The 14,281-nt window shown below is 38.2% G+C and overlaps 1 protein-coding gene across 2 annotated transcripts in view; it reads right to left on the bottom strand.

The window, feature by feature from the left end:
- Positions 1 to 233: 233 nt before the first annotated feature.
- Positions 234 to 14,281, bottom strand: part of SLC12A1 (solute carrier family 12 member 1) — a 90,070-nt gene continuing 76,022 nt past the window's right edge. For both annotated transcript variants that reach the window (XM_040226463.1, XM_040226462.1), the window contains exons 21-26: positions 13,306 to 13,437; positions 12,959 to 13,070; positions 10,727 to 10,813; positions 4,423 to 4,558; positions 2,788 to 2,855; positions 234 to 1,542 (exon numbers count right to left, since the gene is read on the bottom strand). In XM_040226463.1, the coding sequence (XP_040082397.1) occupies positions 1,407 to 1,542; positions 2,788 to 2,855; positions 4,423 to 4,558; positions 10,727 to 10,813; positions 12,959 to 13,070; positions 13,306 to 13,437 (671 nt within the window). In that variant the 3' untranslated portion in view covers positions 234 to 1,406. The remainder of the gene's footprint in view (positions 1,543 to 2,787; positions 2,856 to 4,422; positions 4,559 to 10,726; positions 10,814 to 12,958; positions 13,071 to 13,305; positions 13,438 to 14,281) is intronic.

The raw sequence follows: 14,281 nt of genomic DNA, 5'->3' as shown, positions 1-14,281 counted from the left end.
TGGTGTCAGATTCAGAATACAGATATCCTGCTTCTTACGCTTTGCCGTTTCCCTTTTCCCTCCCTAGTCATCCTTCTGAGGCCAGAGTCTGACTTGAAATCCTAATCTTGAACCCTAGCTTTAAACAACCTGCAAGTGAGTGAGGCAACTGATTGAAATTTTCAGGCTCACATCTGATAACACATTGCAGTGTGATTTTAGTGACTGAAAGGAAAAAACAAGACCAGAGCAAACAAATTTGAGTGCATTTATTTCAGGTTGACTTTTTCTCCCTCATATTTTTTATCAGTTACAATAAACAGCCACAATATGTCAGGGAAAAATAATCAACGCATCCATCAGAAAAAAATTTTGGTAGTTTTTAATGTGATTAAGTATTGTATGAATACTAACAAATGAAAAAAATCAATACTTATATATTTCAAATTTGCAAATTTTTCTACATCAAATTTTAATTATCTTTTAATTCTCTATAATCATTATATAAAGTAACTAAAAATATGATTCAGGATATATTTCTTCACAACAGTTTGAAACTGTGTGATATTTGATTTCCAATTAGACATCTATGAAGACTTCATCTATGCTAACCACTTAATTAGAAAAAAATATTCAAAGTAATAAAATGTCTAAATATTTAGTGGGGAAAGCAATTAAAATTTATATATTAAGAACAGAATATATTGCATATTTAATCAGAATATATTTTGCTTCCTTTTTCAGCTAATATATTTTTCAGTCAGCCCCAAATTGAAGCTGTATGTTATCAGCAATTGCTCAGATCACTCTCAGTATTTAATCTGTTATGTTAAATAACCTTACTTAGGTAAGTGTTTTAAGCATTGTAGAGACTCAGGTTACCTCTTAAAGTTTTTAGTTATTGATTTTCAAATCTTCTTTGTGAGTGTAAGCTTCTCAGAAGACCAAGTATAATCATGTTTCCTGCCCAGTTGGTCTTTTCCTTTGATAACCACCCATGGTTACTATACCAGCCTGTCAATAAGCATTTAATGAGAAACTGCTGTGGGGCTGAGGCCACTACCAGGCCCTAGAAGCAAACAAAAGATTAGGTGTGCCTGGAAAAGCTTACAATAAGTTGAGTTTTCATGGGCATAATAAGCCAGCATATGTTTGCTTAATTTTCATGTTTTTAAATAGCATTGACAAGATGTTTTTCTAGGGGTAGCATTGGCTTTGACACTCCCTTAAACTGATTTAAAAAATAGTTCCCATTAAGTAATAATTTAAAAATGGCAAAATTTACTTGGAACCCTATAGGATAGTCTTCTAGGTTTGAATATCCACAGATCACATTTACAACATAAAGTACTGGAACTTGTTTCCTAATTATTCATACATTAAATTAAAATGTGTTCTAATCCTTTATCTTTAAGGATAAAGATATTTTAAGAGTAAAATGTCAGGACATTTTTGTGATTTCCTCTAACTAGTAAGACAGGAGGGAGGTTCTTTGTGAGGATTTCCAACCAAGCCATGTACAACCAATCTGATATAGATCCTTTTCTTGCCACTGGAAGGCTCCTGACAGCATGGAAGAAAAATAAAGAACAAACATGACAATTAGTACCAACAGTAACATCATTAGCTATCTGAGCTTTATAATAACAAGTGGCCTAAACTGTATATATGCCTCCACCACAAAATGAAAGTGCTGAAATTATTTTGAATATAGATGTTAAATTGAGATGTTTCTCAGATAATACAAATATTTACAAACCAGAAAAATAGACTTGGACATTGTAATAGAATAGAAAGTGTGAAAGTGAAAGTGTTAGTGGCTCATCATGACCGACTCTTTGCCACCCTGTGGACCGTAGCCCACCAGGCTCCTCTGTCCATGGGATCCTCCAGGCAAGAACCCTGGAGTGGGCTGCCATTCCCTTCTCCAGGGGATCTTCCCAACCCAGGGATCAAACCTGCATATCTTGCATTGCAGGCAGATTCTTTACCATCTGAGCCACCAGGGAAGCCCATTAGAATAGAGGCAAAGCATAAATAGATTTTCACTCTTTAAATAGAAAATGTGATCAACCAATACCTCTCCCCATTTTTTCTGGGGGGAAAATGATTTTTCCTAATAGTTTAAAGCTCTTATTATATTTGAAAGAAATAGCTATTTGGGCTCTATCACCCATCGCAGGACACCAGTCTATCTCTTAGATGAATAGTCTTCCAATGTAGACCTTGCTTGAAGACATACTTACCCTTGTACCTAGGAGTTAGATCATGAGATATAAATGTGAAATTGCTGGGTTTCATGTTTAGCAACGAATCTTTAGATAAGCATTCCTATTTCCAGCAGGTATGCCCCTAATATTTGTGGGGTGGAGGACAAAGAGTGGAAATGGAAAAGCGCACTCTTTTTTCTCCTGCCCTAGCCTCTTCCCACATGGTTAGGAACCTTGAGAACATGCCATGGACTCCACACCTCAGGAGCAGCTATCCAGGGAAGGGGCCTGTGAACCTTGGCCAACTTGGGGCTTAATTGGCAGGGAATTCCAGGGTCAGGTTCCTAGAGTGAGGTCTAGACAGGGAATGAGGGTTCTAGGTGTCGTGTGTCCTGGCCCTTTGGGTGGGGCATGTCTAGAGTAAAGTCCATATGGAGCCCTCTAAAGCCCGTAGGCCCCATTGTCTTAGGGTGGTGTTTATTTTCCCACATGTTCCAAATTTAACTTTCCACCTGAATTGTTTTGAGCTTCTATATTGATTAACCCATGTACCCGAGACTTCTCTGTAACAGTTTTAAATGTCTGCAATGATACTTACAGGACTATGAGATTAGCAGCTCTTGAGTGCTCCTGTAAGAGTTCATTCAGTCGAACTTGGCGGTAACTCTGTGGAAAACATTCAGATTTTGTTGAGGGCAGTTTCCCAGAATTATGAATGAGAATTTATCTTTTTTCCTCTTATAGACAAGTAGGAAAGCCTCATTTGAAAAAAAAAAAACAAAACCTTTTCGTTCAGGTTTGGAAACTTACAGTGTTTTAGAAACTGATGGAAAATATTAGAAATATAAAGAATAAGACCATTGTGTTATGTTGTTAAGTTGCTAAGTCATGTCCAACTCTTTGTGACCCCATGGACTGCAGCATGCCAGGCTCCTCTGTTCATGGGATTTCCCAGGCAAGAATTCTGGAGTGGGTTGCCATTTCCTTCTCCAAGGGATCTTCCCGACCCAGGGATTGAACCCACGTCTCCTGCTTTGGCAGGTGGATTCTTTGTCACTGAGCCACCTGGGAAGCCCCACTGAGGTATAGTGCTTATTAAATTCTGGAAGAAAAAAACAAGCAAGCAACATGGATAACAGTAAAAAGACGAGAATGGCCAGTGCTGGGGGACAGGTTTGCTGTGGAAGAAACCTAACCTAATCTTGATACTAATTTGGTATGCTAAGAACATAGATTATACCCTAGTCTAATCTTTCTTTAAACTCTTTGATTTTTACCAGCACAGGAGACTGGTTTCAATGAAAGAGTCGCTAAAAGACTCATTTGGAAAAATAACTACATTAACTATTTTGCAGTGATGAGACTAATATTTATTATTACATTTCACTGGTTCAGAAGCCAGATAAGTGATTTGTTCAATTATATGAAAAGCTTTTGTTAGAACTGGGCACTTTGTTGTACAAAGTTTATGATTCTTAGCTCAGTATTTTTTCTACTAAATTTGAAAGGCTTTTAATATCTCCTGCTCTAATCTGTTCCACCTTCAGCTCCTAATGTGGCTTAAATTTTGTAATTTAGAGCTTCTTGAGGTCCTTTTCTTTGAATGTCTAATCCCATTCAGATGTTAATCTTTCTGCCTTATTCTTATGTCTTTGCCCTCTTCATCATCCTCACTGTTGCAACTTCATTCGGTTCAAGCCAGATGCAGGTAACTCCCATCTTATTGGGTTATGTAGAAAAGCTCACCATTTCACATCCATCCTACAAGATGTTCCAGATCCAATTTGCATATTCAGTGTTCCAGTTACAGATTTTCTCAGATCCCTATGTAAGTTTTTATAGCTAATTTTATCAGGTTAAAATTCTTTTTATTGTGTCAAACTGTGAGCAATCTATATTTACTTTGCATATGTATTGACTGAAATTATTTTAGTCTGATGGGTCTGTTCCCTTTACTATAAAATTAAATTGGAAAGAAGGCTTCACAATATGTATCAATAGCCTGTTTTCAACTTAAAAAACTTGATTTTATACTAAAAAATGAAAGCAGTTTTCTAAATCCTCACATTCACTAATATGATTGAAAAAGGACTCGAAATATGCAGAAACCCTAGATCGTGAATAAATGAAATTCTATAATAGATACATTACTTCTTGATCTTTAAATCAACCACTGTTTTCTTTTTCAGCTAGTTAGATAGCAAAGTAAAGATTAAAGAAGAAAAGTCCTTACCTTTTCCTTGACTGCTTCCAGTTCTGCATCTGTAATTTTCCATGGAGTTTCTCTCTTTAATTTCTCAGCAGTTGTTAAATCTTTACAGCTTTCATGGAGACGATATGGTTCAATCATTTCTTCAAAGACTTTCCAGCTGAAATTGGAATTATAAAAGAGGCCTCACAGTGGGAAACTAACTCATTATTTCACAGATACTCCAGGTGTGACTAGGTATGCTGGCTGCAGAATCAGAGCTGAATGTCATGCAAATCTTTTAAGACTTATCTTTGCAGGAGACTGTAAGTAAAACCATGGCTATCATAGTGCTTCCCTACCCAAGGAAAGACCTTAAGGGGTATGAGGCCTTCATAGCCTACTAGATATTATTAATAAATCTTCAATATAAACACACAAACACATAGATGGTAATTACTCTGCAATTACATGTTCTACATAGTATAGTCAAAGGCACAGTTTTAACGTAGACACTTTAGCCCATAAATGAGTTTCCATTTGCTTATTTTACAGATTCTATGGGAGATGTTCATGAATTAATGTAGGAGATGAACCAGCATCTCTGAGAGTTGGATAGGGTTGCCCTCCTCACCTTTAGCCCACATGGCAGCTCCCACCTTATGGCAGGAGGCTGTGGGTAGGTCGGAGAATAGTAAGTGAGTGAGTTTAATGGTTATAGAACAATCTGAATGTTTGCTGTAAATAATGCTGCCTTTGTCCTTCTGCTGTCTGATGTTGCTGCCTGAGATGTTCAAATGGCTATTGTTCAGGTGCATATTAGAGGAAAGAACAAAAATCAATAACATTTTAAAATCTGAGGCCATTTTAGAGCAATTAAGAAAAAATCATTGACTAGAAAATTAGAAGCAGTATCTCAGAACTGTAGAACATTTTAAAAATTGCTGAAAAATCTCATTCTTGTCTATCATAAGAATCTCATAAGATTTATTTTTAAAATGATAGCACAAAACAAAACATAATTTATAGGAGCAGTTGTCTTCCATGTGCTACTATAAGATGATCTCAAATATAAATAGTTTTCTTTGGTTTTATATATTGTGGCTTACTTAAAACTTAATAACTTTGGAATGAATGATAACTAGAATTAATGTGCTTTTAGGTTAAGGAATTAAATCATGAAGCAATGATTTCAGTTTCCCAGATGGTGCAAGTGGTAAAGAACCTGCCTGCCAATGCAGAGATGTAACAGACGTGGGTTCAATTCCCTGGGTAGGGAAGATCCCTGGGTGGAGAGCATGGCAACCTACTGCAATATTCTTGCCTGGAGAATCCCATGGACAGAGGAGCCTGGAGGGCTCCAATCCACAGGGTCACAAAGAGTCAGACATGACTAAAGTGACTTAGCACAAAGATTTCAGTGTTCTCATCAGTTTTCCTGATTTAGGACTTGCAGATGAAAGTACAGAGATTACTAAGGAGTAGCTTGTTCCCACCAGTGTGCTGCTGTTAACAGATTGAAGAGATACTTAATGCAGTAGATTTCTGATGCTTTGACTTACTCAGAACGGTAGACAATGAGTAGGAAGGAATAAGACTGATATGCCCAATTATTCTTTCAACCATGTAATACTTTTATCTGCTATTCCTCCCAACAGTGCGGTGCTTTTAGAGACCTTGGTGGTCATCAGTGCAGAGGCGCTGGCCTAGGAGAGAAGAGCCTGGGTTCTTGCTCCAGTTCTTCCATTGTCCTCCTTGACCTGGATAACCTAGCCTATAACAGGGGTAACAATGTCTGCTCAGAGCTGGTGTGAGACTGATGCGAGTGTTAGTATGATGATTTGGATGGCCGTGCTCTGAAAAGTATGCAGTGCCCTGTAAAAGCAAGACATTCATTTTACTCAACAACCATGGGACTGAGATTAGCAGTTGACGGTTTCTCTGTTTAAGCTTTCAGTTCAGTTCAGTCGCTCAGTCGTGTCCAGCTCTTTGCGACCCCATGAATTGCAGCACGCCAGGCCTCCCTGTCCATCACCATCTCCCGGAGTTCACTCAGACTCACATCCATCGAGTCAGTGATGCCATCCAGCCATCTCATCCTCAGTCATCCCCTTCTTCTCCTGCCCCCAATCCCTCCCAGCATCAAAGTCTTTTCCAACGAGTCAACTCTTCACATTTGATCAGGGATAAGAGTTTTATTTGCATCTCGGTCCAGGTGCTTTTTGGAAAGACCACTTCAAAAATAGTTTCCTAAGAAATGGAAAGTGGAATAAAGATTGTTTGCTTGTCCCCCCAGGCATCCATACTATGTTTCTCCACTGTAGTTTGGATGGGAATGACTCTATCCTCAATATCAGCCAGTCAGCACAATTTTCTATCCCTTTTGCCAGCCAGATTGGCTAAGTTGGGCATATAAGCCAGGCAAGCTTGATCTAGCATTTCACTGACCACAATGAGAGGCTCATAGCTTGGTGGTCCAAAGGTCATTTTAGATTTCTATTTTCATTCTCTATTAAATCTGGTCATTCTTATTGTTACAGCCATTATTTAGTTGCTAAGTTGTATTTGACTGTTTTGCGACTCCATGAACTGTAACCTGCCAGGCTCCTCTGTCCATAGCATTTCCCAGGCAAGAATACTGGAGTGGGTTGCCATTTCCTTCTCCAGGGTATCTTCCTGACCCAGGGATCAAACCTGAGTCTGTTACACCTCCTCCATTGGCAGGCGCATTCTTTACTGCTGAGAAACTAGGGAAGCCCATGATCATTCTTACTATATCTTAAAATTGATTCTAGAATAGTTTAAGTATTACATACTATTAAATATAAGTGAGAATTAATTCAATTAAAAAAATTTACTTATAGCTTTCTTGCCTTTCCCATCCTTGTTCCTCATAATAACAAGGTTAAACTGCATAAAAATTTCCCCTAAAATTCATATAAAATTTCTTCTTACACATTAACGTATTTGTTGTTTTTGTGATCACACTAGCATATTTAAACTAAATTATCTAGTTAATTGCTTCTAGTTTCTCTTTGATTTCTTTTTAATGATTTCTGTCTTTTTTGCCTATGACTTTTAATTCAGTCTATACAATAAAAAAAGAAATTTAACTACAAGAGCTTTAAATTTTCCCTGGCCCAATTGTTTTTTCTCATTAACTTAGCTTTTTACTCCCTTTCACCCTTACTCTACCATATTTATAGATAATATTTCTATGATAGAATGTTTCCATCAAGATTTACTCATGTTTTGTGAGCAGTTGAAAGATCTATTAAAAGCAGCTGAAGGACATTTAACATTAGCCTCCAATATGGAAATCATTGACAGTGAACTATTGCTAACATTGTGTGAAAATGGGTGACCAAGGAAGAACAACAATGGGGAGATGGCTGTTAATGGTAGAGCAGGGCTGTCTAGCCATAAGGCCCCTGTGAAAGCTGAAGTTGAGCCAGCATTGTAAGCTTTGGGCCCTGGGCCTGGGGTTGCATCAGGCCACTGAGGAGTTCTGTTTCTCTTATTAAACCACTCAGGGAATTTGCCTTTTAAAAATTATCACAAAGATTCCAGGTGTGGTCAAGTGTGAAAGTGTTAGTCACTCAAGTCATGTCCGATTCTTTGCAGCCCCATCAACTGTACTTGCCAGGCTCCTCTGGCCATGGAATTCTCCAGGCAAGAATATTGGAGTGAGTATCCATTCCTTTCTCCAGGGGATCTCACCAACCCAGGGATGGAACCTGCGTCTCCTGCATTGCAGATGGATTCTCTACCATCTGAGTCACCAGGGAAGTGGCCATTTGTGAGATTTACTGGGTGACCATTCTCTGTTCTAAAACTTATCTTCAAATACTGAAAAAGGCATCGCCAGCATCAGACAGGTGGCTGTTTTATGAAGTAACATGGCATCGGTTACAGCAGAAACTGAAAAGAGAAGGATGGTGCTTCTAGTACACCTCTTCTGGGTGGCCTTCTGTCTTCACATCAGGGTACATTAACTACCGTTATCCTGGTAAGAATGCTTTTTTTTCTTGCATCTTCCTCAACACCTTGAAATATCACAGGGAAAATCTCCAGAACTGTGAAAATGAATTAATTTTTTTTCCTGAGAAAGGGAAATAGATCTCTTCATTGTAGGATGCAGAGCATATGTAAGCAACACCAAGTCAGAATGGTGTCTAAAGTCAAATTTAGATACCAGGACAAAAGTACAAATGCCTTGGTCCTCTGTTTCTTTTGACTGTGCATAGCATTTTCTCCTTGAGAAGAGGAAACCATGGAACAAAGGTCAAGGGTACGGAGATGAAGAGCATCTAGGCTGTGATGGACACTCAAAGAAGGAAGAGGCATGGTTAGTGATACAGCAACATCCTCAGTGATAGAACAGAAAGGATGGGTATACAGGTGACCATGGGCTGGGCAGAGACTAGTACAAAACAGAGGGAAGGATACCGAGGCTTGGGTAGAAAAAATCATATTGATGGGTAAAGAGGCAAAGGATATAGAAACAAATTGATCAGCAAGCACAGACAGTCCTCAGCTGCTGCTAAGACAAATAACAGCAAGAAGAATTCAGTTACAAGAAGCAGGTGCCTGGTCTGTGGCCAGCATTGAGCCAGGGCTTATAGAGAATCCCAGTTCAGTAGGGGACACTGTGACTATGCTCTCATTGTTCGGTTGCTAAGTCACGTCCGATTCTTTGTGACCCCCATGGACTGCAGCACATCAGGCTTTCCTGCCCTTCATTATCTCCAGAGTTTGCTCAGACTCATGTCCATTGAGTTGGTGATGCTGTCTAACCATCTCATCCTCTGTTGCCCCCTTCTCCTCCTCAACTATGCCCTAGACAACAGTAAACGGTCCCGTATTGGCAGAGAGCTGGCAGGCTGTGGTCTGATGCTAAGTGGCACATACTGGGGAATCATTGTACCTGCTGTGTTATGGAAGAGAATGTGTTTCCTCCAATTAGAGCTATAAGATGAGCTCGTTTGATCACATCACTGCAAGTGCCAAGGGACAATGACTTAGGAATTAAAATTCCTCAAATGAAATGTGCAAGGCTACCAGAGGTTACTGCATGACAACTTAATTCATATAAAAATCTTAATTCCATTTACCAAGAAGAATGATAAATCTGTTCTTAATTTTTCTTAACTTTATAACTGTAGAAATAAAGGAATGAAAGGCATTAGTGGTATTTATGATATAAGGAAATATTACATCATAATAATCCAGGTCAACCCTGTCAATTCTAGCTTTCTTATTGCAGTTGAGACATTTTGTAAAGCTGTTTTAACTGATGCATAGCCTTAGAGGAATCATGAATACCCTCAAATGACATGAGGTTCAAGGTTGCCATTTGGTCAATAAGAATACATCTTAAATCTGGATAATTTTCAGTTAGTTACTAAGTTCATCTGGGATAACAATGAATCAGAAGAAAGACAGAGCAAGAAGGTTTGAGGAATGTGGAGTTGCAACTCATCAAGAACCACAGGAGGAAGGAGAAATGGTGGTCAACAGAAATGAGAAGAGGTCTAAGAGTCTAGCAAGGACCTATGCCATACGGAGACCTTTGTGTCTCCTGTTTCCACCCTTGGAGAACCCATGCCACACCAAATCAAATGTACTAAACTGCATACAGATGCAATGCTAAACATGATTTTGAACTGTAAACAATTGAAAATATTTTATAATTGTGAAGTCATTGCTCTAAATATTTTAATTTATGATCTGTTGTAATTTCCAGACAATCTTCTTATACCTCTGGGAACTCCTGTGAAGATCTAACCTACAAATTGTTTTCAAAAATCATGGACTTCACAAATTTAAAAATTAATGAGGTTAAAATGATGCTGTTTTGAAGGCATTTAAACAATTATTTCAATTTTTTTTCCATTTTAAAATTTTGGAAGTAATACCTTTCCTTGCCAGGCTTCAGATAGTTTTAGAAATCCCCTTTGGGGGCTCTCATAGGCTTCCCATTCAGGATGCCCCACCAGTAACTTTAAATAATGTAAACTTACCCTGACTGCTCAGGTTAGAATTTTCTGAGCTTATGTTTCCTGCTACTGTTGCCACCATAGAAAGCATAATGTGAAAGGCAATTCTAAAATGCTAACTAAATGATGTTTCCGCAGTTCTTCTTCTCAAGCTCATCTTCACCTTAAAAACTTTTCCTTCCGTTAGAACCTGATAGCTCTGTGTCATGATTATTTAAAATCCCCTTTTATGACATCCTATCAGGAAGTCACAGCAGTAAACCCGTAACATTTTAACCTTCTAATAATCAACACAAAAGAGGAGAGAGTTTACCATGGATAAACAGCGGATCTTGTTAAATATATCATACCTTTCTTTGTTTGGCTTAACGTTGATGTCACCAATGACATGGATGTCTGCAAATTTTATCCTAAATTTGCTCAGAAGGGAAGCCATTCTGAAAATACAAGACAGAAATGCTTCATCACTGAATATATAACTATTTTCAATCAAAGAGTTTTGTGTTGAAGACATCAAAAGCAATCATGTCTTATTTCAGCTTAGCTTTTGGACAAAGGCTTTGGTTAGTATTTGATTTCCATTGTAGCACTTGATGAATATGGATAAATGTGGACCAAATTATTCCACCAAAGGCAAAGAGAAATTTCTGTAGGTGCAGTCGCTGGAAACAGCAAACCCAGCTCTGCATTCATGTTTCAGGGAAAAGGTTGTGGCACTGTCCACTCTTCCTTACCATTTGGGAAAAAGAGAACAAGTCTCAATACTTATTGATGATTGCTGATAATGTTTATAGAGTTACTGACAATCTACTGACAAACCAATAATTATTATTTATTATATCATTGTGGATTAAAAGTCTTTCCCCCTAGCAACTGAACATTTTGATATAATTTCAAAGTTACAAAACATTATAAGGATAGTGCAAAGAAAGCTCAGATTCACCAGTTGTTTATGTTTTGCCCCATTTGATTTGTCATTCTCTTTTTCTCTGTCTACATCTCTCTGTATCGTTTTTGCTCACTGGCTTTCTACGTCCTACCTATTTGCCATTTTAAAGTAAGTTGCACATATCAGGCCCCTTTAACCTCTAAGTACTTCAGTGAATATTTCCTAAGAGCAAGGACATTCTCTTTTATAAACAGAGTACAGTATCTGAAATCAAGAAATTTAACATGGATGCCCTGCTACTATCTTATCCACCAACCATTTTCAAATTTCATCACTTGTCTCCATAAGATACTGGAGGCTTTAAGAAAATATAAATTATTGTAGCCCTCATGTTAGTTTCCATTTTACTATAATTTTCTTTAAGAGGAATTAGATATATATAATAACTTTCTAAGAAGGGGGAGACAATGTGAAAAAATGACTAAGAGCTGAAGAATTGATGCTTTTGAACTGTGGTGTTGGAGAAGACTCTTGAGAGTCCCTTGGACTGCAAGGAGATCCACTCAGTCTCTCCTAAAGGAGATCAGCCCTGGGTGTTCTTTGGAAGGGCTGTTGCTAAAGCTGAAACTCCAATACTTTGGCCATACTGATGTGAAGAGCTGACTCATTGGAAAAGACCCTGATACCGGGACAGATTAAAGGCAGGAGGAGAAGGGGACGACAGAGGATGAGATGGCTGGATGGCATCACTGACTTGATGGACATGAGTTTGAGCAAGCTTTGGGAGTTGGTGATGGACAGGGAAGCCTGGCACACTGTAGTCCATGGGGTCACAGAGTTGGACACGACTGAGCGACTGAACTGAACTGAAGAGCCAGTCATTGTTTTGTGATTTCTGGAAGTAGCCATTCTAGGAAGGGCTAGGACTTAGGCATGCCACGAGGGACTACAGGCTGCCAAAAGTCATTCTCCAGATTTCCTCCAGAGATCTTCAGATGCACCACACTCTTGGCATGCTTGTTGCTCTCACAACTAGAGATCAACTCTCCATGACTAAATAAATAAGAAAGGAACAGACTTAGCACCATGGGACTTGGCTTATTTATTTATTTTAATCAGAAGAGTTACCAACAGTCACCCATTTTAACACTTTCAAACTACAAGTGAGAAACTGGGGGGAGGACCCAGATAGGTACAGTAACTGTTGCAAAGTCCTGCATCTTGTCAGTGGCAGAGCTGGGGCTTGGACAGGGTGCCATCTCTCTGTTCTCTTCTAAGTGTGCTAGGCTAGAGGGACTGCCTCGAATTAACAGGTTTGAATCTCCCAGAAGAAACTGGACAGAATTTGGACACAGTTGCCTTCAGGCTCTTCCTTTCTTGGATGCATTTACTAGTCAGAACAAAATAAACATTATACAAGATGACGATGCTCTCACTGAAGACTTGAGATGGGCTTCCATGCCAAATGCTTGTTGAAAGCATTTGTGGAAGGGGATAAAAGGACTTGAAGACAATCATTAGAAAAATTACGCAGATAATTTATTGACAGAAACCAAGCAAGCCTAAGGCCTAGCGTAGTGACTTTTTGTCTTTAAATTTATTGTGCCTCAAAGACACTTAAAGTTTTTTTAAAATTAAAGCATTCAAGCAACAAACATCAAAAATGCTTCAACACAAGTGATAAATTACTTACGTAATTTTTTCTTCTTCAATGCGATTGATCTTCCCTCCAACATAGATTCTTAATTTACAGTCTTTCCATTTTTTTCTGAGAGTCAAGATATAGGGGATAAGGAGTGTTAACCCTGAAAAAAAGATTAAATTATGACGGAAAGGATGAGCATATCCAATTGAAAGGAAATGAACAGCTTTATATCTGTATTCATTCCCACACTCATAGCTCCTAAATAATTTAAATCTTTAGAGAACACGGAAATGTTATTCTTTAACTGATACCATTTTCATATACCTTCCCATGCAGTTTGTTAAATTTATCAACAAGAAATTCTGCTCTCTAGTGTATACTCTGGAATTTTTTACCTCCGTCATCAAACAACCACCAAACATCAATTGTGCCTTTTCCCTGCTTCTTTTTAAATTGGGTGCTGGCTTCCACCAGTTTCTGGTTGAACTCCCCAATGTGCATTGACTGGATTGTGTTAATGCTGCTATCTGTAACACAAGAGAAAGTAGTACATCCGTTTGTCTTTTGAGGAAAGAAACAAAATAACGTGCCAATAAATCTATTCAGGAAAACAGAAGAAGGGTCACGACTTTGTATTTTTTATACTTATGGGAAAATAGTGAGTCCTATTCTCCACAAAAGAAAAGATAAAGGTCAAATCCCACAATAATTTAGATCACCTTCCATAGTTCAGAAAAATTTGATATTGATCTTATGATTACAGTTTTTATTATAGAGTAGTGAATTTTTTCAGATCCTTAGTAATCTGTCTCAGTGCAGAATTATTATTCAGACATGTAGCAATGCTAAATTATCTGATACAAAACGCAAAATATCCTCATTTTCCTAAATTTCATATATAACGCAGGTTATAATATCAGATGTACTTAAAAGTATCAATAGAACATGTAGTTATTGGTTTTCTAGAGATAACCAAAAGAATCAGAGGTATTCCTTCACTAGACAATATGTTCATTTGAGCACAATTTTGGTATGAATTCCAGAAATGTCTGGATTATAAAGGTTGCCAGGGACCTTGAGCTTCTCAACTCTCCATGACCCTTTGGTCCTAACATGGGCCTGGCTTACTCTTCTGCTTTCTTTTCCTGGCATCTTGTGAGTCTAAGGTAAAGCCACTTGAGCTATTTGAATATCTGTGAATGAGATGAAAAAGCCAGGAAATATGGATTAAAATTACCTCTTCTTGAGTTACAGTTAAGGGTGTACATAAAGTACTTAAAAATATTTTAATGCTATTTCCACCCTAACATGGACACAGTGAAAGTGTACCAGGGAAGTAGGGCAGTGCTTGAGCAGAACCCTCATTCCTAT

Source organism: Oryx dammah, unplaced genomic scaffold, assembly GCF_014754425.2.
Source record: "Oryx dammah isolate SB20612 unplaced genomic scaffold, SCBI_Odam_1.1 HiC_scaffold_26, whole genome shotgun sequence".
In the NCBI taxonomy this organism is placed as follows: Eukaryota; Metazoa; Chordata; class Mammalia; order Artiodactyla; family Bovidae; genus Oryx; species Oryx dammah.
The sequence above is the reverse complement of the archived record's forward strand: the minus strand, read 5'-3'. Positions and strand labels throughout refer to the sequence as shown.